Source organism: Miniopterus natalensis, chromosome 2 (assembly GCF_054644295.1).
Source record: "Miniopterus natalensis isolate mMinNat1 chromosome 2, mMinNat1.hap1, whole genome shotgun sequence".
Taxonomy (NCBI): Eukaryota; Metazoa; Chordata; class Mammalia; order Chiroptera; family Miniopteridae; genus Miniopterus; species Miniopterus natalensis.
Window position 1 is genome coordinate 156,030,239 of NC_142082.1, and position 26,278 is coordinate 156,056,516.

The window sequence follows — 26,278 nt, forward strand, 5'->3', positions numbered from 1 at the left end:
AGCCTAAGCAATCATACAAGAAAAATAAATAGAAGGCAACCAAATTAGAAAAGAAATAACTCTCATTATTTGCAGATGGTGTGATACTATATATAGAAAATCCTAAAGATTTCACACAAAAACTATTAGAACTAATAAATGAATTCAATAAAGTTGCAAAATACAGAATCAATATGCAGAAATCTTTGTGTTTCTATATATCAATGAATGATCAGAAGGAGAAATTAAGAAATCAATCCCACCTTGGCTGGCATGGCTCATCTGTTGAACAGCGACCTAGGATCCAGGAGATCTGGGTTCGATTCCCGATCAGGGCACATACCCGGGTTGTGGGCTCAGTCCCCAGTGGGGGACATGCAGGAGATAGCTGATCAATGGTCCTCTCATCATTGATATTTCTATCTCTCTCCCTCTCCCTTCCTCCCTCTGAAATCAATAAAGATATATTTTAAAAAGAAAAGAATATCTCATTTATAATTGTATCAAAAATAATAAAATACCTAGGAATTAATTCAACCAAAGAAGTGAAATATCTGTACTCTGAAAACTATAGGACATTGAAGAAATAAATTGAGGAAGATACAAAAAAGTGGAAGGACGAAACTTGCTCATGGAATCAAAGGATTAATATTGTTAAAATGTCCTTACTACCTAAAGCAATATATAAATTCAATGCAGCACTTACTAAAATAACAATGGCATTCTTCTAAAAATTAGAATACCTAATCCTACGATTTATATGGAACCACAAAAGACCCTGAATAGCCAACTAAATCTTGAGAAAGAACAAAGTGGGAGGTATCACATGCTCTGATATCAAACTATACTACAAAGCTAATATATATACATACATATACAATGGAATATTATTCAGCAGTAATAAAGAATGAAATCTTGCCATTTTTGACAACATGGGTGGACCTAGATGGTACTATGGTTAGTGAAATATGACAGACAGAGAAAGACAAATACTGTATCATTTTAATTATGTGTAATCTATAAAAAACAACAACACACATACAAATGAATAAACAAAATAGAAAAAGACCCATAGAGCCATAGCCAGTGTGGTTCATTTGGTTGGAGCATTGTCCCATACACCAGAAGGTGGTGGATTTGATTCCCCCTCAAGGCACATATCCAGGTTGTGAGTTCGATTCCCAGCCGGGGCCCGTGCAAGAGGCAACTGATTGGTGTTTCTGTCTCACATCAATGTTTTTCTGTCAGTCTGTCTCTCTCTCTCTAAAATCAATTAAAAAAATTTTTTAAAGGAAAGAAATAGACCCATAGATATAGAGAAAAAGCTGATGTTTGGCAAAAGGGAGATAGGTAGGGAGATGGAAATAAATTTAAAAAGAAGGTAATGAAGGGTGTGAACATTTAGAAATTGGTCATTAAACTGATTACCTCAGAACCATTTTGATCTTCATATTTAAGACCAGAAGTAGATAGTGTCTATAGGAGTCAAAGAGCTTTGCACATCATAAATCACCATTAAAACCATAGCCTAAACAAGTGCACATTTTTCAGAGTTGAGTTAAAAGGACTTTAAAAAAAATGAATCATTCTTTCACGTTGGCAAAAGTTGAGGTATCACAGAAATAATTTTCTCCCTTCTGATATTGTTCTGTATCTGTGAGTATGTTAAAGATCTCCTATTTCCAGGTCTTAATTTAAGATAAATGTGATGGGAAGACTGAACATCTCTACTTTATACTGCTATAACAATACAATTTTACCATATTAACAGTCTGCATTATACTTCACCATGCATTTCCATTTTATTTTTTTGTCCAGGACAATGATACCCAAGTGTAGAAAACATAAGGATGCCAGACATGTTGCAGCCAGCCTTCATCACATAGGACAGGAAACCAGCAGCAAGCAAGAAAGTGGTTTCTTTTAGAAAACATAAATCCTCAGGACTCTACTATTACCATTTTTAAAGAAAGTGATAGAGTTTGTGGACAAGGTAAAACATTTGTTTTTAAGCTGTTAAGATGAAAAAACATTGGTCAAAAGCAAAACCACCACAGTCTCCATTTAATTCACATGACGATCCTCAATCAATAATTTTAGTATTTTATACCCTGCCCAACTGTTAGGCCTACAACTTCTGTTGTTTCTGCAGATGCACTTTCCAAAAGCACTTGTTTCAAGAATTTTAATCTTGTGGTCTATTGATTCACTACACTTGGAATCTGTCCCCTTAACATATGGATGGATTTAGCTTCCTAGTAACTAGAAATAATATGCAAAGTTTCTACGGAGTAACTAGTTGGGAATTTTTAAACTTGTCTACACTTACCTCAAATCCAGCTGAGATAATCTCATCTTCCAGCTTGTTATAGTAGGTACATGAGATTTTCTCCATGGATAGGAAATGAATGCCAAAGGACCAAGAATGTTTTAAATAATCTGGTAGATTTCCTTAAAAATAATTCTCATTTCTCATTTTTTTTAATTCTGTACCTATAGAGTATAGAATTTGAGACAATAACAAAATATGCTCATTTTTAATGTTGATCCTCTCTGAAGTCAGAAGGTATGATTGCTTCAGGTTCTGGGAACAAATCCTTTCTATACCTGTAGCCCTGCCTAATTTAATTTATTTTGAGTTAATTTATGTGTGTTTATATAGTATATGCAGAAGATGGGGCATATACAGTCTTGAAATGTACGGAGGATTGAGAAAAGTGAGGATTTTCCCCTGATATCTATTTTTAAAATGAAGAAAAGCAAATTAACCCCTAAATCAGCAGTGACCACTGAGGTTTTTTGTTTGTTTGTTTGTTTTAAATATATCTTTATTAATTTTAGAGAGAGGAAGGGAGAGGGAGAGAGAGAGAGAAACATCTCTGATAAGAGAGTCGTCATCAATCAGCTGCTTCCTGCACACCCCCTGCTGAGAATCGAACCACAGTCTCCTGGATCTGAGGTTGATGCTCAACCACTGAGCCACACCTGGCCCAGCTGAGTTTTGTTTTAATACACAGAAATACCAAGAGCTAAAGATACTTTATTATTAAAAAATCATGTGTCAAAGGACCCAAATACATGCTTGTATATCAATGTTCATAGCAGTATTAATTCACAGCAGCCAAATGGTGACAACCCAAATGTTCATCAACAGATGAATGGATTTTTAAAATGTGGCATATACATATAACAGAATATTATTTATTTAAAAAATAAAATTCTAATATATGCTACAACATGGATTTTGCTTGAGAACATTATACTAAGTGAAATAAGCCAGGCACAAATGAACAGACATTCTATGATTCCATTTCTCTGAGGTACCCAGAATAGGCAAGTTCATAAAAATGGAAAATATAATAAGTTTACTAGAGGCAAGGGGAAGGTGGGCTAGGAAGTCATTGTTTAATGGGAACAGAATCTCTTTTCAGGATGATAAGAAGGTTCTGGTTATAGCAAGTGATGATGGTTACACAATATTGTGAATGCATTTAATGCTGCTGAATTATACACTTAAAAATAGCTAAAATAGTCGGAAAAAATCTCAGTAAGTTCTGATTGGTATTTTTTAAATGAAAAAAACTCATATGTCAGTCTAAAGCATCTGAGAATACATACATTGCTTGACAAAATAATTTTTCATATACTTTCTGACTTTATATAAAAAGGATTCACATTAATTCCTGCATAAAGATGTAGCTTAAATGTTTTCTGGTCACCAGGCCACGCTGATCACAGTATTTCTCATCTTTGGACACTTAGGAGTAGACTTGCACATTTGCAGAAAACTGTCAATAACACCTTATGCCACTTTAAACCATCAAGTATGATCTTTGAATCACATGTTAGCTAAATCATTTAGGCTGTTCTGGCTTTTTCATGGTTACTATAGAAACTGTGTAGTCATAGTGTTGTGAGGAGACTACAAGGGCATCTGAGAGTCTACAATAAAAGTTAACTTATTCCATGGTTTATAATTTCTTCCAGCTGTCTCCATTTGTGATTATCATGTTCACATTGGGAATATAAACATACAACCGAAAGGGCTCTGGTAACGATAGCCAATAAACAATCCCACCCGTGACAGGCTTCCCTCCCAACCTCCTTCCCCGCAAAGATCTGTAATAGAAACACATGACGAAGTGGCATGTGTGGTTCAGGTGTTTCCAATTATTTCCCCACGAGCAGAGGTTTCCTAAATCCAAAACATATTTCAGCTCAAGTTGTGTTCCTTATATTTGAAGATTGTGTAGTTTCAGGAGAATTTCATCTGCACATCTATGATTCATTGACACTTCATCAATAACATACTTCCTCTGAGCTCTTCTCCATGATCATTTCCTCTTTGGGTGGCCGAAAATATGGTACATTTCAGCATTGCTTGCTTTTGTGAAGCTCACCCTTAGAACGTGTGTAACCTTTTGCCCTTGCAAGAAAAAGAGAAATGAATGCTCACTGCTGGGACTTGTTGTAGATTCCTTGTCAGTTACGTCACCGGAGAGTGTTCTAGCACAATGCCTCCACTATCCTACTCTTCAAGGACTGTCAGTCTCTTTAAAATGGCACAGCCAGGGAAAGATAGGACCATCTCAGATGGTATAAATCATTACTTGTGTAAATGGTAATACTCAAGCAAGGCTATTCAGGGATTACAAAGAAAGAATGTGGGTTTGGAGCATTTTGTTTTCCTAGGTTTCTGTGAATGAAAGTTTTAAGATTGATCCTTTAGGCTTCAGCAGCCTAGGGAGCAGTGAGTTTTACCTTATGGTCCCAGAAACCTAACACTTCTTTATTGCTCTCTGCAAGTTAGCATCGGCACTCTTCAAAAGTACCTTACTTGTGAGGATCGTTTCACAGAACATTTATAAAATGAGCATTGTTAAATAACATTTGCTGAACTAGATGAATTACAATGCAGAAGAAATCCAAAACTTACCTACTGCTGAACACTCTCCAAAAGAGGTAAATATTTTAATCACATTCTCTGTCTCTGTCTCTGTCTCTCTCTCTCTCTCTCTCTCTCTCTCTCTCTCTTTCCCTTACACAGACACATACTTTATGATTTTGGCAGGAAATAGTGAAAGATATTGTGAAAGGATAAACATTGTTCTGATGATGAAGTGTTTTTGGTTAATTGTCAATGAGCTTTGCAGAGGAATCCAAATTTTCAGCTCAGCATCAGGGCAAGAGTTCTTTTAAGGGATAAACTCTGACTACTCTTGGCACCTTATCCCAGGTCCAAAGCTAACCATCTGAGTAAGTTTAAAGTGTGTAGTAACTATATGAATTTTTACATAGAATAATATAAATTGCTACCACTCAATTATCTTTGTCTATGAAAATACTGACTTGAAATATAATCTAGATAGATATATTCATAACATACTTATATTCTTTGGAATACATTATATACAAAAAAGATACAAGTAGAAATTTTTGTTTTATTTTTAGAGGAGTTTTACTTTCTTAATATTTTACTTTTCTTAGGCTAAAGACAGTGTCGGTATCTTGAATGCCATGAAATTATCAGCTTGTTGCTTATATTCTTCCACAGTATGAGAAAATATAAAACTTTTGGAATTGCTTGAAAGCAGTAGTGTCTGTTCCAAATAGGTGTGTATGTGCCTGTACTGTAGTCCTGGGAAACAGGGTAAAAGTTTTCAAGGAGTTATAATTTCCAGGCAGCCAAATTTTGCCAGAATATCAATAGATTGCAAAAGTAGTAATAATAACCTTCCCTGCGTTCTACCTGCATCACACATCATATTTTATATTAGTCAACTAATAATTAACTTGAGTTTAGTTCCAGGAGGAACATAGTAACCATGAGCAGAAATATCCTAGGAAATGTTTTTCAAGTCTGGGAACTACAAGGGGTTTGGGGATGAGTGTTGGGCGGGGAAGACATCCCTTCTGAAGATGGCTCACTCCCAGGGCGGGCAAATCGGCGCTGACTACATGTTCATGTTCACATGGGCCTCTCCATAGGGCAGCTAGGGCTCCCTCATGCAGGGTGTGTAGGTTCCTACAGCAGGTGGCCTAGGAAACAAGAAGTGGGAGCCACTCATTTCTTAAGATCTGGACCCAAACTGACATAGTGTTGCTCTGCCCTGTTCTATTAGTCAAGCAGTTATAGAGCCTAGATTCAAGGGGAGGGAACATGGGTCCCCGCTTCTCTATACGATGCCTGCCAAAGAATGTCGTGGCCTTCTTTTAAAACACCACTATGTATAAGTCATCAGGAAAATACATGCTGCTTTTCAACCTGATCTTGCCTTTTAATCTCAACTGGGAGTGTCTGTGCCAATCTTGGAAAATAAAGTATATCCCTGAGTTTAGCTGATAGACCCGTTGAATTTTGATATTTCAAAGAATCACAACAAAACTGTGACCACCTTACCTTTATTTGGGATATATCGTGCGGGTAATTAAAGCAAAGGAAAGCTGTTTGAAATATTGCCCCTGAGGCAATAATTGACTTTAGAGATTATAAATAACCTTTCTAGGGCCCCTCAACTTCTTTCCCTTTTCCTTAAATCACTAAATTTTTTGTGGAATAGCTGGAGTTATATCTTGAAGGGCTTGTAGTTTGTGTTTAGTGTGTGTTTTGTAAACTTTTTTCTCTGTTGTGCATTTTTAATTGCTAAATGTTTTGTGAGCATCTATTATTATATGCTAAGCACTGGAATTTAAAAAATACATGATTCGTGCCTTCATGGGAGTTATAGATCAGTGGGAAACATACTTGTAGCAAAAGAACCAAAGAAGTACTACAATGAAGCTAAATACGAAGTCCTGTGGGGTTTTCGGAGAATAAAGAATTCCAGATAGGTGCCGTGGAGCTGATTCTGAGAGAAAGGTTAAGATGTTTCAGGCAGCCCGGCCGGGCATGGCTCAGCGGCTGAGCGTCGACCTGGGATCCAGGCGATCGGGGTTCGATTCCCGGTCAGGGCACATGCCCGGGTTGTGGGCTCGATCAATGACCCTCTCATCATAGATGTTTCTCTCTATCTCTCTCTCTCTCCTTTCCTCTCTCTGAAATCAATAAAGATATATAAAAAAAAAAAAAAAGATGTTTCAGGCAAATGGAGAAAAGGAAGGCTGACCAGCACACATAACAAATGAGAAGCCTGGGTGGTTTGGGGAGATGGTCATTTATACTGGTGCGTATAGACTGTGGAATGGAAGAAGGAACAGGAAATGAGGCTAGAACAGTAGGTTAGGCCAAATCATGAGCTGTGTGTTCTGGGGCCAAGTGTTTGAACTTGCCCTCATATGTTATAGAAGAGAAATAGTAATCCCAGATTCTCCTGTGGAATCTGGCAGCACATTAATTAGACAGCGAGAGATGGAGATAGAATTGTTCCACTGTCATGAGATTGTTTTTCTAAGAAACCTCAACTTTTCCAAACCTGCTTTTTTATAAGGCTTACTTTAAAAAAAAAAAAAATTCGATGAAGAAAAAAATGGACTGGTATTTCTAGCTACACATATACAGTTATAAAACCTAAAAATCAATGAGCAATGTGGTATTTAATCACATCTAGTGTCAGCTTCCAAGTAAAGGTCTGTCTTTGCTATGAGCATCAGCCTCTTAAAATTACTACTTTCATCGTCTACTGTTAGAACAAAGCAGGCAATCAAAGAAGGCAGCCATGGCGCATGCGACAGGTTCCCCACCCCCTGCTCGAACTTGTGTTAAGCCAATGTCAGTCTGTACCGTGTCGCTCACATTCCCTAATTAATAAATAACATATTCTCTAATCTCCATTATGAAAATGCGCTACTGGGAAATTGCCATGTTCAAGGAGCTGCCTCAGGAAGTGAGGAAGGGATCCTATGCAAAGCTGAATTATTCTAAGCACATATTAGAAAAATTTCACTCAAAAACTTCCTGGGGAATGGAGAGATATTCCAGTTTTAAAAAGACTTTTGCAAATGGGCTAATAAAATTGACCAATATGCTTTTCTAACCCTGTCCTATTAGTTTTGCCAAAGTGAAAATCTGTACCCCTGAGCTCATACTATGTCCTGCTCAAGATCCCGCAATGACTCTTACTCCCTATAATTTGAAATCTAAACTGAATCCCGGTTGATATCTGGTCACATTATGTCTCTCCCATAGTTCCACGATTACTGCCTCAATTAGCACCTTATTTTTATGTAAACTGTCAATTCCCTGAATGTTCCTGAGGACTCCAGTTATTCTACCCCCATCATGGGAAACCCCTCTTGTCTCCCAGTACCTATGTGGGTTGATTGTCACGAATGACTCCTGCTGAATTCTCCAGGGCCATTCTCATCTAGCCTTCTGTGTGTACGGTCCTTTCTCTGCACCACATCACCACCCAGACTCCTGTACCCCGAAGCACTTCCTGCACAAAGCTGTGTGTGTCCAGCACACATGCCTTAGGGCAACAGAGAGGATTTATGTCCTTCAGTCTACAGCATAGCAAATAACAGCATTGAACATGGAACACCTCTGTCCTGAAGTCTTTTAGGCACTCTCATCTCTGGGGATTTCTCAAGGGCTTTTCCCTCTCAGAAAGCATGTGGCTCCATCAACCTTCCTTCTTAGCCCTATTTTCTTAGCTTCATAGTCCAGCTCTGACTCTCCATCCAACCTCCCCACCTCCACCACATTTGACTTTCCAGTTACTTCTCTTATGGAAAGTTAATCTTTCTAGCTTTTTTGGTTAGAGCGAATCTTCCAAAAGGAACACTGATTTTAGATTGAAGTAATATCTTCTGCACACTACATTACACCCATTGGCCTCTTCTCTAATCAGCATTCGATTTTACCAGTATAAAATGCTGAAATGTTATTTGCTAATGTTCCCTAATAGTTTCATTTGGGAATTATTTTTATAGAAAGGAGGGAAAATGTTATTGGGCACCTACCTTGTAACAGCTACTGAAATGGATAGTTTAAGTTTTCATTTTATCCCCAGGCAACATTGGGCCCCCAACACCAGCCCCCAGCTAGAGCTTGGTCACAGTTTCTCCAGCTACATCCAAGTGCGCCATGGTTCACCTTGGTCATCGGTCTATTCACTCTCACAAAGCCATGCAACTGCATTTGGTACTCCGGAGTCGTGCTGGGCAAAAATGAATCTCTGGAACAGTTGCATTGCATCACCTGGGAGCTTCTTAGAAATCCATTGCCTTAGAATCCACCCTACACCTGCTGAACTAGAATCCACATTTTTAATTCTGTCCCTAGGTGGTTAGTAGGCACATCAAAGAGAAGCACTAGCCTAGAGCACTCAGGATGTTACTGAACCCAAGAGGCTTCTCTAATACTTGTGGGTTAGGTCTGTGTTCAATTAGGACTGCTGGCTCAGCATGAGAGGGTGTTGATAACCCTGTATCCCAGAAGAAAATGCATAATAGTTTAATACTGCAAAAGTAAAGAAAAAGAAAAGGCTTCAGTTCTGTTGGAAAAACTTAAAAAGTGATTTTCATGTTTGTAGTTCCCTCTCATACCCCATAAAATAAGGTTTCCTTTTTACCAAACCTTAAGTGTAAGTGCTTCACTTTTAACTTTTATGAATTTATTCACTCCATCTAGATAATAGATTTATTACTTTCGTTCACTGGCAGCTAAAGAATACACACCTTGTTAAGATTTGTACTTGCCAAGTGTTTCAGAGAGGATGTCCTTGAAGGAGGTATCATAGTTTAAACCTCAGTTACGTAGGAAAATTTTATGAATATAAACCCTCTTTGAACTTGCCAAATGGAGTTTTCGTTAGTTCTTCTGCAGGTTACAAGAAAAACTATAGTTGTCTGTGTTTATCCATAATATTTCTTTGCTAGCTGTAGATTTGCTTGCTAGAAGAGATTAGAAAAGAGACGGAATCATGTTACAGAAGAATAAATTACATGTTCTAGGCTTATTTAAGACCTTTAAGTGTTGAACAAATTGGGGGTCGGGATCATGGAGATCAAAAGGATATTCACAAACTGGTTTTTATTTAAACTCAAATAGTTTAAAAAGAAACTAAACTTTCTGGTTTCCTTTAGATTTTATCGGCAAGGTTTGAACAGTCTCTCTTTGGCATAAAAATAAATCTTTCTAATATATTACTTCAAGTTAAACTAATAACTTTATCACTACATCATAAAGATTTTGAAAGCTATAGGAAGTATACTTGAAATCAGTACATACAATCTTTATATCCTGTTTTTTTCTCCTTTTTATTTTTCAATAATATTGTTAAATATTCTTTTGTTATTTTACCATAAGCATAGTTGATATTGCTTCAGAATCTTCATAACTACTTAAAATGGCCATTGGGTCAAATCTCATTATTTATCTATTCACCTATGGGGCATTTAAATTTTCTAAATGTCTTCTATTATAAACTGTGCTTCAAGAAACATTCAAAATTGGTAGTTACAAAATAATCATGGGGATGTAAAGTACTGCATAGGGAATATAGTCAATAACATTGTAATAACTATGAGTGGGTCCTGGCAATATCCGGGGAACACTTTGTAACGTGTATGATCGTCTCACCACTGTGCTGTTCACCTGAAACTAATACAAAATAATATTGAATGTAAACTACAATTGAAAAATTAAAAAAAGAAACATGTTCATGCATGTTGTTTTGCTACATGTTGGATTGTGTGTTTAGCGTCCAAAAATGTTACTGAATGTATTTGTAATAATAAATAAATAATTTAGAGAGAATTTCATTGAAAACTCTGATTGAGAAAAATATGAATATTTTCTAATTCTGACTGACCCATTCTCAACTCCAAAATTTTTTTTTTTAATCTCCAGGAAAAAACACACAAAAGTAACTCCCGGTAACTTCAACACTGTTACTTTTTTTTCTGTTTCTTGGCAAGTTTGAGGTTAACGCCCTTCCTGGCTGGACTTTGCTCTGTGTGAGAAGAAACAACCTTTGGGTTAGTCAGCCAGTTACAGTCCTATTCAGCTCTTCAGACTATTTCCCTCAGCAAAGGACTGTCTTAGCCGCGGCGTGAAATGGCTAGAATTCTACTTCATAAATCTCGCAGGCTTACTGCCCAGTGACTCTCCCTCCTGGGGGACCGCACCCATATTTCCTTTATCTACTTCACCCTCTGCTGTTTGTCTTTCCTTTGTAAGTGGAGTGTCAACATCCAAGGGGGAAACATTCTCAAACAAATGATGAAGAAACGCTCTGGAGTTAAGGAAAGGTCAGCGAATTGCGTGGCAATCGTTCTACAAAGATATTTCACTGCTTTGACGCCTTAGAGCCACTTTGCCCGGCGAGATGGGCCGCGTAGGGGACACGCGTTGTGAAGCGCCGGGGCCTGGCAGCGTCTCTGCCTCGGACACAGGCTCCTGGGCCTCGGGGCGCTGCTGGCAAATGAGAATGAATTTAATGGCGAACAGCTGCTCCCTGAGCCTGGGCCTCTTCAAGCGAGGGGGCTGAGCATAAACAGTCACCCCCCTAAGCTCCAGGGTGGGAGTTCGGTGAACATGCTGCGCTTGCTCTGGAGACTCGAGGCGGGCGTCTTCTGGAAAAACAGAAGTTGTGATAGAGTCCACTTTGCTCCCTGCTTTTTTATTTTAGGAGAAGACACTTGTCCCTACCTCCTGAATTTTATGACTAATTTTTACTTGGGGACATTAGTGAAAGATCTATACAGAATTTAACTGATTTTGTTCATAAGAAAAAGGGATACCCCCAGCTCATTGTCAAAAAGTATCATGAGTCAACAGCTAAATATTGATAGCTCCTTGCTGGGGCAGTTACAGTTCTGTTCTGTTCTGGGTTTTAATTTTTTATTTCATGAAAGTAGGTTGCCTTAGAACTTCAAGATTAATGATCTCTGACAAGATTAATGATCTCTGTAAAAGAATTACTAGGAAATGTAAAATTAAAGATGATGGAGACTTTTGCACCTAATGTGGCTTTGGGATCAATATGCAGTATTATTTGGTCTCAAAATGTTACCTTCTGTGCATTCTAATCAAGCTCAACCAATGTATCCCTTTACTCATAACGGTCATGTTTACTGCTGACAACAGGCATTCGATAGCCTGAAGTTTAGGGTATAGGGGATTCTTTTGTGTTGCTTAGTTTTGCCTCCATTTAATTCTCATTCTTATCCTGAACTGTTTTCCAAACTATTTCGCTTCTATATAATCATCTACAATGAGCTGTCTTCCATTACCGCAAGGGAAAATACTAATGAGATTTGGATTTCCAAAAAAATTACTGCTTGACTTAGGGCCTTTAAATAGAAACCCAGAGGAATTTTCTTTCAGTCTTCTTTAGATAAATAAATAAGGAGAAACAATATATTAACATATGTTGGTCACTTAAGTATGTATCGACTGACCTATTAAGTAAACTAGGTGGTTACTTAAGTTTTGATTTGAAGAAGTTTTGAGAAATCTGATTGCTGAGAATTTCTTTACGGTCACACCAGATACCCTTTCAGATTTTAAAGGATTTCTATTGGGATTTAGCTATTGTTTATCTAGGCACAGTTTAGCCATGGCAAGTTCTCGATTTTACAGGACCATCTTAATTTCAAATCGCTGTTCTATTGTCTGTGAATCATCAAAATGTCTCCTCCCCAAGATGAAGCATTAGTGCTCAAACCCTCTCTCCCAGGTTGCACAGAAAGCTGGAAGTGACTTGTAAATGTCAGATCGATTTTTGGTTTAGAGAGTACTCTGGTCATTGTACACATGATCTAAATGAGTAACATATGAAGCTATTTGCAAGCATTATATTCACCACAGAATAACTGGGTGCCTGCTCTGTCGTCACTGGGGGACTGTTCTCCATGCTGAGGGTATCCTGGACCAGGGTGGGGGCAGGAAAAGACAAAGACCTCTGCCTTCGTGGAGCTTATATTTTAGTGGCGGGACACTAACAATGAATAAAATAAGTACATTAACATAGCATGTTAGGCTGTGGTAGTGTGCTGGGAAACAAAACAGAAGGGTGATAAGGGAATGCTGGAGTGGGTTTATGACAATTTTAAATAGGTTGCTTGGGGAAGGTATCTCTGAGGAAGTGACATGTCAGCCCATATGAGGAAGATGGGGAACAAACCACATGACACATGAAGGACAGAGTTTCAGCAGCAGGGGTGGCGAGCACAGAGGCTGTGGGGATGGAGCGTGCCTGGTGAGTGCAGGGAGCAGGAAGGACGCATGGCTGCAACTGGTGTGCACAGGACAGTGGAATGTCCTATCAGCAAACTAGGTGGTTACTTAAGTTTTGGTTTGAAGAAGTTTTGAGAAATCTGACTGCTGAGAATTTCTTTACAGTCACACCAGATACCCTTTCGGATTTTAAAGGATTTCTATTGGGGTTTAGGTATTGTTTATCTAGGCACAGTTTAGCCATGGCAAGAGCCATATCACAGAGGCAAGGGGTTGAGCAAGTCTTATCGAGCTGTAGAGAATAAATTGCCCTGATGCCTAAGGATTTCTGATTTTAAAGAATGTCACAAGCCTCAGGTCTTTGGGCAAAGGTAGACAGGTTGTGAGGTAGAGGCTCTCTAGCCCATGGTTAACCAACATGGACCAATGGCACCTCAGTGGCTCAACTATAACTCAGCTGTTATTCGTGGATTTCAAATCATTTAGGGACTATAAAGACACATGCATCTGAAAACATAGCGATACAAGGTAGTGCCTTACGAGAAGCAGGCAGGGTGCAGGCAAATAGGCCACAGCAGAGAAAAAAGTCAGGCGTTGAAATCAGGAAGGGATTTGGGTAGGATGGGAAATGGAGTTAGGTTTTCAACAATCCTTAGTATTTAGAAAAAAACAGCCCATAGTAGGATGCTTCTGCATTAGCTAAAGCAGAAAAGCACACGTTTGTTCCGCAGAGGCCTGACCTTTTTGACGCAGCGTAGGATCTGAGGGCTCCTATCACCCACCCCCTTACTTCATTTACCCTCCCCGCGCAGAGCTGTGCCGGAAAAGCAGCACCCTTCTGACAACTCGAGAAAGGCTCTCCCCCTTCCAGACACGTGACTTCCATCTGCTAGAACGTGGCAGCTTACCGATTTTGTCACAACGAGATACTTTACTGCCACCTGCCAGGAAGTCATGATAAAACGCACGCAGCACAGCTCTGCAGGCAGCACATCCTCTCAAGGCGCACACGCTGCGGGGCGGCCACGCGTTCGCATGCGGGAGGGGCTATGAACGAGGCAGGCAGGGAGCCCTTTTCCAACCCGAGGCAGATCAGATGGCCGGGCAATCTCATGCCTACATTCACTGGTTCCGCAGCGGCCCAGGCGCTTGCGTCCCCGCTGGCCCTCCCTGCAGCTTGCACCCCCAAGGCGGCTTTCAGACCAGCTCCTTTCCTCTCCCTCGTCTCAGCCCTGACCTTTTACTTTTGACCAGTAACTTATCCTTCAACTTGTCCTCCTCCCGACTCCCTGTTCTCTATCGTTACCATTGCGCCTCTCCTTTGGGGGTGGGGGAGTTGCCCCTGTTACTTTCTACCACAGTCTGTGATTTTAATTTTATCCCCACCCATCTCCATGCGAACAATGCTCGCTGACTATTTCCCTCCATGTCTTGAGTCTCCCCCCGTTGCCTTCTTCCTCTGAGATCAAAGACGCCCCAGGCTCCTTCCTGTGTTAATACAACTTTCCGCCAGCGCCAGTGTAGTGCTCAACTGTAACTTTTAATTCCAGAAACACATTTTGCCATATATTCGACGTGTTCTTAAATAAAAATAGTCGAATTCTTTTTATAAGATTATAAAAGATAGGTTGTTTTTAAAGCATGCAAACAAATTCATAGCAGCATTATTTGTAACAGCAAAGGATTGAAAGTAACCTAAATGGCCTGACAACGGAGCAGGGAATCTGTGGTCCATTCACTATATAGTAATAAAAATGAGCAGCCACACACAGTTACATTGGTGGACTCACAGACACAAAAGAAGCCAGATACAGAAGAGCACATACCCTACGAGTCCATTTGCGTCAAGTTTCAAAGTAGACAAAACTAATCCTCGTGTTAGTCGTTAGAATAGTGGTTTCATTCGTGGGAACCAGTGATTAGGAGGCAAGATGGGGCTCCCAGGGAACTCTTAATGTTTTATTTCTTTTTAAAAATATATATATATATCTTTATTGATTTCAGAGAAGAAGGGAGAGGGAGAGAGAAACATCAATGATGAGAGAGTCATTGATCGGCTGCCTCCTACTGGGGATCGAGCCCGCAACCCGGGCATGTGCCCTGACCTGGGATCGAACCTCAGTCTCCTGGATCCTAGGTCGATGCTCAACCCCTGAGCCACGGCCGGCCGGGCCATGTTCTATTTCTTCACCCTGTGCTCACTGTGTAAAAGTGACAAGCTCACTTTATACAATGTCACCTCCCCGTTTATTTATGCCTTTGTGCCATTATAAATGTCAGATACACTTCAAAGCAAATTTTTCAAAAACCGTGACCTGACTGAATTTCCCATCCTTGCCTCCTGAATTTAGTTGAGAAGTTAGGACTTTCCTCATATCGCCCTGTAGCCAGCACGGGGCTTTCGAGTGACGCAACGATCACTCTTCTCCATCCTTTGTTTTTCCTGGACGGCCCCACATTCTGAATGAAAAACACCTGTATCCTCTCTATCGTCTTGTCCAGGATCACATTTGGAGGATTATTTGAGGGATCTCAAATTCTAGGTTTCCTCCCATCCTGTTTCTCTTCCCATTCTTTCCATTTGCTCCATTGGCAGGCGGAGAGCCTCAGCCGTGCTTTCATCCCCGCCAGCGGCAGCCCTAAGCAATCTGTGCAGCCGCTGGTGGTATGGGTGCCGGCCTTAGCAGCAAATATTCTAGATGGGACAGGTCCCTGGTGCCTACACTATCCTAGTGGGTTATTACACCGTCACTGCAGCTCATCTAAAGAAGTTAAAAACACGAGTCTGTTAAAGCCTTGGCTTTTAAAGGCCATTACTATCATTATTATTATCATTATTATTATTACTACTACTATAAATGTGTTCCTGCCCCCTTGCTATGCTTTTAATAATTGAGAACTGAGCTCTAAAAGCCTCCATAGCCAGGCCCAGAGGGCCCTCTAGTCAGAAGGACATAATTTCATCCACAGCAGCATCTCTGGGCATCCTCAGGACACTCGCATGGCGTTAGAAAGGACAGACCCATGGTATCTCGGCTGCACCGTCACTTTTTCAGGGAATCAGAAGACTTTGGCCTGCAAAGCTCTTCCCAGGGGTACTTTTATTCTCACATAAATTTCTCTGCTGACAAAATTAATGACAGAGTAAAATATGTGATTGATATTGTGGCGGGGAGAGTGGGCTGCAAACCTTCCTTGACCTTGGGATCCTTTATGCGAGTACATTTAGGTAGAAGGGGCTGATCTGGTTGAAGAGGAGCCTTACCACCCGAGCTGCTCCCCTCCCATCAACAGCTTATAAATGGACTCTGCTGGGTCACTTGGACCCACTGCACTGAATCTTTGTCCTCATAAAATGGTAGAGTTCAAGGGCCTCTGGAAGAACCCTTCCCAAATCTAACTCTCCAATGAAGGCCAGACTGGTTGCACTATAACTAGTTGGGGAGTTGGTCAGATTTCAGACTGCCAGGCCTGACTAAATTCAATGTGGGTCCTGGGAATTTGTGCATTTAACAAGGTCCCAGGTAATTCTGATGCACAGACAAGTTTGGGAACCACAGTCGTGGCCTGAACAAAAACCCAGACCCGTGTTTCTGCAGGTGTGGACTGAGGACCACCTGCATCGGAATCACCTGCATGTCTGGGTCGTGCACACTGGGACATGGAAAGCTACACGGAGAAATGAGGCTTACTTTAGTTGAGGCAAACAAGGGTTCAGGCCTTCACAGTACTGAAAGCAGGGTGCTATTGGGTCTGAAAGCATTTCTATGTGGGTCGAAATTCTTATCCACAGTTTCTCTGATAGAGTTTCTGAGCTTAGAGCAGGGCCAGTGCCCCTTATAGGAGACCCACCAATGTCTCTGCTCTATTTGCCTACTTTCTTCTCTCCCCTTCCCCCACCCAAGAATCCTTTATCTAGATTTAGGGTTAGAAAAATCAATTCAATCTGACTCATGTTCTTAAAAATCTCCCATTGTATTCTTGGCTCTCTGCCATAAAGTAAAGCTCTTTTCCTCTGTGGTCTGCTGATACCTTTTTTCCCAGGACATGAAGGTGGGAAACCTCTAGCTCCTTGAGGTACAGAAAGGGCCTCAGGGTACAAGCCGAGGGTAGAGGGATACTTACAGGTTCTGGTAACTTTCTGTTTCTGGAGCTGGTATTAGGCACACAGGAGTGTTCAACTTAGAAAAACACATTGATTTGTGCATAGGTACACTTATGATTTGTGTACTTTAATGTCTGTATCATACTTCAATCAATGTTATGAGAAATTGGTTACTATTCCAGAACATTAGTGTGGTCATGGGTCAAATGACAGATCAGTAGAAACACAAATAGAGATACAGATCTATTCTGAACAAAAATTGTTAATAGAAGTTGTCTCCGTATTATATTTACAAGTGATCTTAATTTTCTTCAATTCCCTATCCATACCCTTCAGATTGTCTACCACAAACACTTTTCAATTTTTAAAATTTCTTAATGTTTCTGTTTTAAACGAGAACAATATTTAACAGCAAAAGCAAGTTCCCAACCATGTTACCTGGAAAGGACCTTCGGGGCTACTCCCACAGTGAATTTTGAGCATGGATCTTTTGCATAACTTTGTGGTTGTGGAGTTCATTTGCTCAGGAATAGTTTCCACCTCTGGATATATCTGTACACACTTGCTAAAGCCAAAAGCAAACTTAAAAGGACTTAAAAGAGATAGAATGCTTTTCAGAGCCCCTTGCGAAGTCAGAACTGTGTAAGTATTTATATAAGAAGCCACTTAATGTCAGGTTGACTGATGGGCCTTTAAACTGCAATAAGACTGCTGAATAGAAAGTGAAGTGTTTTTAAAGATGAAGAGAGACAATATTCCTGTATGCTCTCTCCCAGGGGTCAGCGTTACACACCATCCATGCCAAAAAGTCATCAGGAGGTCCTCCTGAATGGCATTTCCAAGGCTGGCTTAGAGAAACTGGAAGCAGGCAGAATTGTCTCTGGTGCCCAACCAGTTTCCCTCTCAGAGCCCCATTGCCCCCACCCTCCCTGCTGCCATCCCTACCCCGCACCCAACCACACACACCCTTTGGCTTCTTCTTTTTTCCCTTTCTTGCTTTCAGCTGGATGACATTAAACTCAATCTTTTCCAATCTTTTCAACAAATGCACATAAAGCAGTGACTCCAAGGGATTAACTGGTGTTACCAGAAGACAGTTTAACCTGTTCTCTGTGTCCTTCCCTGTGTAAAAAAAGAATTCTGAAAACGAGGTTTTTCAGACTGGTGGTAGGATGGGCAAACGGAACCATCTTTGCCTTATCTCAGTGTTGTACTAAGAGGCACGTTACCTCACAAAGCCGGCTCCATCCCTCCCTCCTTTGCTTTTATCAGTTCACACGAATGCCAAGTGCCTGAGTTTTGGGAAAGCATCCCTCTGCGGCCTCCCCTGGTGATAGGCTCAGTGACATGGCCTCTAGTGGCCCTGGCTTCCCGCTGAGGGGGTAAGGGATGTGTCCTGCAGGCTCCCCACCACCACCACCACGCTTCTGCCCCCTCTGAGTACAAGTAATGGATTTGCAAATGTTTCGCAACCCACTCTCCCCTCCCAGACCAGGCTGCCCCTTTCTGATCTACAACCCAGCATGTGAACACTATGCTTGAGTGAGCTCTGTGCTGCAAACTGTTACTGGACTAGAGAGGGGCTCCTCGCCCCCATTGCTGCTGGGGGTGGAGTTCTTTCGATATCCCAAGAAAAGGAATTTTCTGAGATGCACACAGGAGGATGTGATATAGTAGAAAGCTCTATTTCCATGGAATTATACTCCTAGGTTTCCAAAGACCCATTTCCCTTAGTCCAGTCATAGAAGAAGTGTAGCTGGGGTTTCAATAGAGCTAGAAGCAGAGCCAGTGTCCAGAGTTTCCTCTCCGTGTTAGAGCCGGGTGCAGTCCAGCATCAGGCTAATTTAGCTTGTGTCTCCCACTGCAGTCCATCAGTCCATTGCATGTGGGGTTGCATGGTCGTGGGCCATAGGGGAGAATGCAAGGAAGCCAAGAGTCATAAGAGTCATGAGCCAAGCACCCCAAGAATTTCAAGAGGAAATGAGAGTGAATTCCTTTGTTTAGGGGATTATGGATCCCCAAATGTCCATGGGCTTGCAGTGGCCATGCCCATTCTGACCAATGACTTCTGTTACCAGGTGTGACTGACAGCAAGCACCTTCCCTAGTCACCCCCAACTTTACTGGGCATTCGTCTATCTCCCCTTTGTTGGATCCCTGGGGAGTGTGAAATTGCAGCTTCCTGGTGAAGCTGCCCGAATGACACGCCTATGATGTCTGACTTCCCCTTTTGCTCCTTTCCTGTTATTAATAACTAGCTAATTACAACAGGATCAAAACTATACCCATTTGGCCCTTTAACAGTAAGTCCTTCCTACTGCTTGAAGCAATGAGTGCTTAACTTCTCTGTGCCTCAGTTTTCTCATCTGTAAAATGAGAAGAACAACAGTGCCTATCATATGGCACTATTGTGAAGATTAAATAAGTTAAAAGAGGTAGTATTCTTAGCACAGTGCCTTGTAAATAGTACTTAATGCATGTTAGTTGTTTAATCACCCAAAACCATTCTTTACAGATCATTCCCCACATGATAGGGGTGAGAATTAGTGTCTTGTATTAGGATCTACTTCGAGTGTCCTAGCTACCATGCATGCGCTCACTACACCCAGGCACCCTTTACCTGCTCTGTCTCCTGGAAGGCTCATGACAATCCTCTAAGGTAGGTGCTACTGTTCTTTCCACTTGGCAGATGAGAAAACTGAGGCATAGGGAAGTTACCTAAATGCCCAAGTATACACAGCTACGGAATGGCAGGACTAGGATTAGAATACAGGCAACCGGCCTCCACAGTCCATGTGCCTGGGACCAAAGATGCACACACCACTGGTGGTCTCAGGGATGGTCTGGCTGTAACAGGCCTGCTTCCTGCCCTGCTCCAAGTTTGCGTTCAAATGATGGCCCAGTGATGGAACGTTGGATGATCTGAGTGCTTTTGAAATTTCAAATATTTTAACATCCATAGTCTATAAACACTTCCCTTGGACAATCAGGAATGAAAATAGCATAGCTTTTTAACAACGTATACTTTTAGCAGTTGTGAGGAAGAAAAAATAATTCTCCCCCCCTATTGTTTTAAGTCCTGTGGCTAAGACATCCCCCCCCCCCCAATAATAAAAGGCAAATTAACAGGAAGATAAAAACAATTTTAACTATATATGTCCAGGAGCCTCATAAAGATATGAAATTCAAAAAGCAGCCACACAATCCAGGCTTATATACCATAAGCTAAGGAAAGGGATAGGGAACTGAGGCTTCGAAGAGATGAAGAAGAGATGTTTGGTAAACAAAGGTTGCCCTGCCTTGCAGAGAAGTCTCTCAGGAGAAAATGTTCTCTCTGATAGTAGCTTTTTTCCTGGTACAGTCCCCTTTCTAATGTAAATTTCCATTTTACTCTGTTTTTAGAGCTTCTCCAGTGTCTGCAGTTTCTTATAATTATCCTTGTGCCAAAGAGCCATATTTTGGGTTAGCATATTCTGCTCTCTTTCACAGTTAATGTGCACTAGGAATTGGGCTAAGTGCTTTACAGTGATTTCATCACTTAATTTTTATAAAAACTTTGAGATGGGTATTGTGACTCCACCCATTTTACAGATGGGTCTCAGAAAGGTTAAATAACCTGCCAGAAATCACACAATCAGTGATAGCACCTACCTGGCAGAGGAACTGTGGGAACTAAGTGAAATAATGCACTTGAGCAAGTCCTAGAATAGAGCCTGGTGCATTACTTGTGTTGTTCCCAGTCTGTTCCAAGGTTATTTGCCTCACTCTCTTAGGAGAGACCGTTCTGACTCAGTCAGCGTGAAAAGAGAGCTTTCCCAGCTCAAACAGCCACACTAGTGACCAGCTGGGAGGAAGATATTAAAATTAACTGCCTATGAAAAATGTCTAGATTCATCAAATTCTCCTTTTAAATAAAATTAACTTCTGGCTCCCCAACTTATTCCATTTATTGTGTCTAAAACTAGGAATTTTCTGGAGAAATAAACTATAGTCAGGACCACATCAGATATTTCTGTTGGTTTTTTGGTGGGGGTTTTTTTTCCATTTAATAATATACTCATTGTTTAAAGTTTGGGGGAAATTGTATTTTATGTCTTGAAATGTTTCAGTTCCAACAGAGCAGACACTTTTCTGACACATGGTCCTTTCCTAGCCTCTGCCAGTCAGTGGCTCCAGCTGCATCCTTCCCACCCCAGCTCCCCAAAGCCAGCCAGGCCATTGTTGCTGGTTTGACCTGGGGATGTAACAGGGGCTCCCAACATCCCCAGTAGGACACTTGACCGAGGAAGTTATTAGAGACACAGGCCTTCTCCTTCGTAATACTGACCACCTCTCACAGCGTGAGTCAGGTGTATAATCAGATTTAAAGACCCCTCCCCACCAGGGTGCGGAGGAAGGGAGGAAGGGTGCCCAGGGAGAGCTCCCGGCCCTACCACAATCCGTGTCACCCTTTCTCGGTGTGGGAGGGCCAGCCCCAAAGCCAGGGCAGAAGTTGGCTTTGGCTCCTTGCTCCCCGACCCCTCATGGGAACCTGTGTCTCTAAACTCCCGACGTTTTCAGAGGATCGGCAGACCCACTTTTAAATGCCCTCAGTCCCCTGCCCTCTCCTCCCCTCTGGAGGCCCTGCCTTCACATTCGCCCACTAGGCCTGAGAAGGGAAGGGAGGCCGGGCAAGTGAGTGACATGGATGGTGTTTTAGTCACCCCGTTGTCACCCCATTGTCAAGGGAGGGGTTCGTCCTAAGGTTATGAGGATGGCCAAACACATGACACCCAACATTGGACAGGCGTGACCAATGGCATCTACACCTACACTCTCAGCCTCGGGAAGGGGGCAGAGCACCCCACACGGGGTGGCGCTCCAGGCGGAGTGAACAACCAGGGGCTGCGGGCACAGGCTTTGTAGTGTCAAGCGGGTGGAGTGCCCCTGGTTCCCACGGGTGGATGTGAGAGATTCGTTTGAATGAGTCCACGCTGGCAGGGAGCTAAACCCCATTAGTCAGGGGTAAGCAGAACTGCCTGGTCCCCTAGATAAGGACTGTTGTTTGGCTAAGGGGCCTTGTCCGTGAGAGCGGCCTGGGGCGGGCAGCTTGCACTCAGGCCGATCAAGCCCTCCCATTAGACCAGCTGTCAAAGCAGCCCATAACATTAATTTTAGAGCTTATGCCACAGACACTGAGCACAAGGGAGTCTGTGAAAAATCGCTTTTGGCACACACAGCTAGATGAAGGGAGGGTTGAAAAGTTGAGAGACCAAGTCTGTCATGAAAGCCCGGATGTTGCTCTTCAAAGCCAGAGACAGAGTGAGATGCTCAAGAGCCCTCCATAGAAGCAAAGCTCTGCTCTCAAGTCCCCAAATACTCAAATATTAGCTGGCTTTAATTTTTTTCTTCTTTCATAATACTCATAGGACTTTTGTTTGTATTACATTAAACCTAGGTAATTATTTGGGAAAAATATATTGTTGGGATTATATAAGACACATATATGGAAAGCACATGAATTATAAAGCCTCATATCAACATAAGGCCACTGTTTAAGCCCATCAAGAGCAACAATAGCAAGAGCTCCCGTTTTCACTGAGAATTTACTGCCTGCTTTCCATACACCACTCCTTGGCTCCCTCACGCCTGCCCCGCAAGGCTCATAGTATCCTCACAAGGAAAAAGTCCATAAAGTCAGACAGTTATTAAGTGACAGAGCAAGGGTTTCCCCTCAAGCCTGCATAGATCTAAATAAAGTTTTTTGAAGTATCTAAATTTATATTAAAGTTAAGGAGACCAGTTATTCATTTAGTTACTCAACAGATAATGTTTGACTATCTACTGTGTGCCAGGCATGGTCCCCACTGGTGAGAAGTCCCTTAACTTCATGATTCAAAGAATAGTGTGGAAGTATGGGATGTTTGTTTTTGACCAGGAAGGCGTCATAAGCTTGAAAAATGAAAAAGTAATGAACAAAATGTATGTCACAATGTTTTTTTAGATACTGGACAACAGGCAGTGGAAGGCAGTGATCCCTTCAAGAAGGGAAACAAACAAGGGAGCCCTATGATGTCCCTAGCTCACTGCCCCGTTTCCAGGCCTCAGTACAGGGAGAGGAAATCCACACAAGTCCCGGCAGTCTCCCTGAGTTGAAGAGACGGAGTTGAGAATTTGGGGAGGCCAAGCCAGCTACAAGTCACAGGGCAGAGCCCCAGAGAGGAAAGAGCTGAGTGGAGAAGAAGGAGTTGCACAGAGAGAAATTTCTGGAGATTTCTTGAGGGATCCCCTTGAGTCTTAAACTAAACACTGATCAGTGCAAGCATGTAAAGAAACTGTAAAGAAACAAGGCCAAGAAAGGACCACCTCAAGAAACAGGCAGGACAATCCCCAGGACTCGCCCAGGACTGGGGTGCTTTGTGTTCCCACCAGTGAGAGGAAAATCCTCGTAATATGCAGGGAAAACAAAAGAATCCTGCCTCTTAGGCAGTGGGCCTAAAGGCTGCTCGGGTCCTACTCTAAAGCAAGCCTCAAATGGGTCAAACTGTTTTCGGTTAACCAAAGAAAAAGGCTCAAAAATATTCCAAGGAATATTATAATATCCAATAAGCAACAAGGTAAAATTTACCATACCTGGCATCCAATAAAAAATCCTTAAGTATGCCAAAGGCTGCTGTTCTCCGTGTGCTTAGATAGTGGCTTTCCACTGATATAAGCCTCTATAACTCCTCATGCGCTTTGCACCTGATGAGAAAACAATAATCGTTCAAGAGAAACAGTCCCAGAAATAACACATGGGCTAGAATTCATAGACATGGACATTAAAACAATTATAATAAATATATTCCATCTGTTCAAGATGGTAGATAAAAGATTGAGCTTATTCAGAGGAGACATGGATGATATAAAAAAACTCAAATTAAACTTTACGACATGAAAAATACAATGGATGGTGTTTTGGGTGTCCTGGGACCACCCACATGTTGGATGACTCACTAGAAAGGCTCACAGGGCTCATTATCACCGAGGCAGCGTAATCAAGCCAGGGTCTATTACAGCAGAACAGTACACAGCAGAGCCAGCAGGGGAAAGGGTCACATCAGGTGGCATCTGGGGGAGTTCAGGCACAGGCTTCCTGGTGCATTTCAGAGCTGGCCTGGCTCCACAGGAAGAGCGAGTCTGTTGCTTGGCCACACAGACACCTCTGAAAAGGCCATGTGAAACCAATGAGCCTCAGAAGATCAATGGGAGGAGGAGAGAAGGGCTTATGTCTGGCTCTCCTCTGTTTCCTGTCCAAGTGGGCTGCACAGCACCCCCCTTGTTCTCTGTGTGTGTTTCCCAGCTTGTTGGGGCAGCTGCCGGGGGAGCCAGATCTCCAGTCCCATTGCATGTACTTCCTCTGAACCCAGAAATGGCCACAAGAGCCAGGGCCTTTGTGAGAGACTTGGCCAGACAGGGATGCATGAGTGGTCCTCACCCAGGACAGGCTGAGACAGCAGGTGGGGACAAATGGCCAAGCTCCTAACTGAGCAAGTTGCCAAGGCCTGAGGAGCAAGTGGGGCACAGTGAGTCACGGAGATGCGTAAATGAGTATGGTACACCCCACTAGACCTGGTCCAACCTCAGGTCCATAATTTCCTACAGTCCTTAAGAATGAAGCTACCATTTCTGATATGAGGGTTTCATGGAAACTGCCTTGAAGTATGATGACTTTGCCTACCAGGTGTGACTTGGCAAGTCACCTTCTCTGGAATTTCTCACCAGAATTTTACTTTATTCATCTTTAATAATTTTTCCTCATTAAATTTCTCTTCAAATATTAGAAGAGTGACATGTAGTCACTGAAACCAGTGAAATAATGCGTAAAAGGAAAATTAATAAGCTCATCTCCCTACTTAGTCTCCTTCTGTGTCATAAACCGATATTTACAGCCTGGCTTACATGTATATGTTTTGTAAGCATGGAGAAAGATGTGAAAGGAGGCGCTCCAGGCTATAGGGGCCTTCTGCTACTTCTTTATTATTCACAAGGAATCACACCACATGGTTACTCTACAATTTGGTTTTCTTAACCATAGAACAGAGACTTCCCTTCAGGCAAATAGGTAATAGCTCTAACTCATTCAAGTATAGCCTTCAAATTAATCCTGAGACATTCTCTTTTGGTGACTGCAATTTTTATTTTTATTTGTAGAAATATTTATTTTGTTTCATTAAAATTATCTTTAGATTCCCTTCCTAGTTTAAAATAGAGGCAGTCTAGCACAACGCTTAAACATGTAGTCTCGGATATCAGAATGCTTGAGTGTAATTCCTAACCCCACCGCTTAGAAGCTCTATGACTCAAGACAGGTTTCTTCATCTCTCGGTGCTTCAGCATCCTTATCTGTAAAAGAGATTATAGTATTTACCTCCCAGATGGTGATGGCACGTTAAACGAGTTAATACAATGATATCCTATGTGCATAGCACAGAAGAGGCACGGCATCACGCTCCCAGATTTTAAACTATACTATAAAGCTATAATAATCAAAACACTATGATATTGTCATAAAAACAGACACAGAGATCAATAGAACAGAATACAGCCCAGGAATAAATCCACACATATACGATCAATTAATTTACAACAGAGAAGCCAAGAAAAGACAGTCTCTTTGGTCAGTGGTGTTAGGAAAAATGAAGAGCAACATGCTAAGGAATGAAACTGGGCCACTATCTTATACCCTACACAAAAATTAACTCAAATGGCTCAAAGACTTAAACATAGATCTGAAACCATAAAACTCTTAGAATAAGAAGTGCTCAGTAAGTGTTCATTATTACTGTTATAATTATTAGCATCTCATAGTGCCTATATAAGCAAGCACACCCATTTAACAAAGTAACAAAAGTTCATTGAGCCCTACTATGTATCATATGCATAAAGACAACCAAGACAGGGCCCCTGCCCCAGAAGAATGGTCAAGAAGATAAATATAGGGACAGGGAAATTACAGTATCACATGATAGATGGTCTAACAACAGTAGAAACCAACAGCTGTGGGGCTCGGTGATGGGAATGAGTAACTGTGTCTCAAGAAAAACTTCAGTT

The 26,278-nt window shown here is 41.6% G+C and overlaps 1 protein-coding gene across 1 annotated transcript in view; it reads left to right on the top strand.

The window, feature by feature from the left end:
• The window catches only part of LMNTD1 (lamin tail domain containing 1), a 31,344-nt gene extending 27,512 nt beyond the window's left edge, over positions 1 to 3,832 (top strand). Inside the window, 1 exon segment of the mRNA XM_087813779.1 lies at positions 3,742 to 3,832. Coding sequence (XP_087669905.1) covers positions 3,742 to 3,832 — 91 coding nt within the window.
• Positions 3,833 to 26,278: the final 22,446 nt, after the last annotated feature.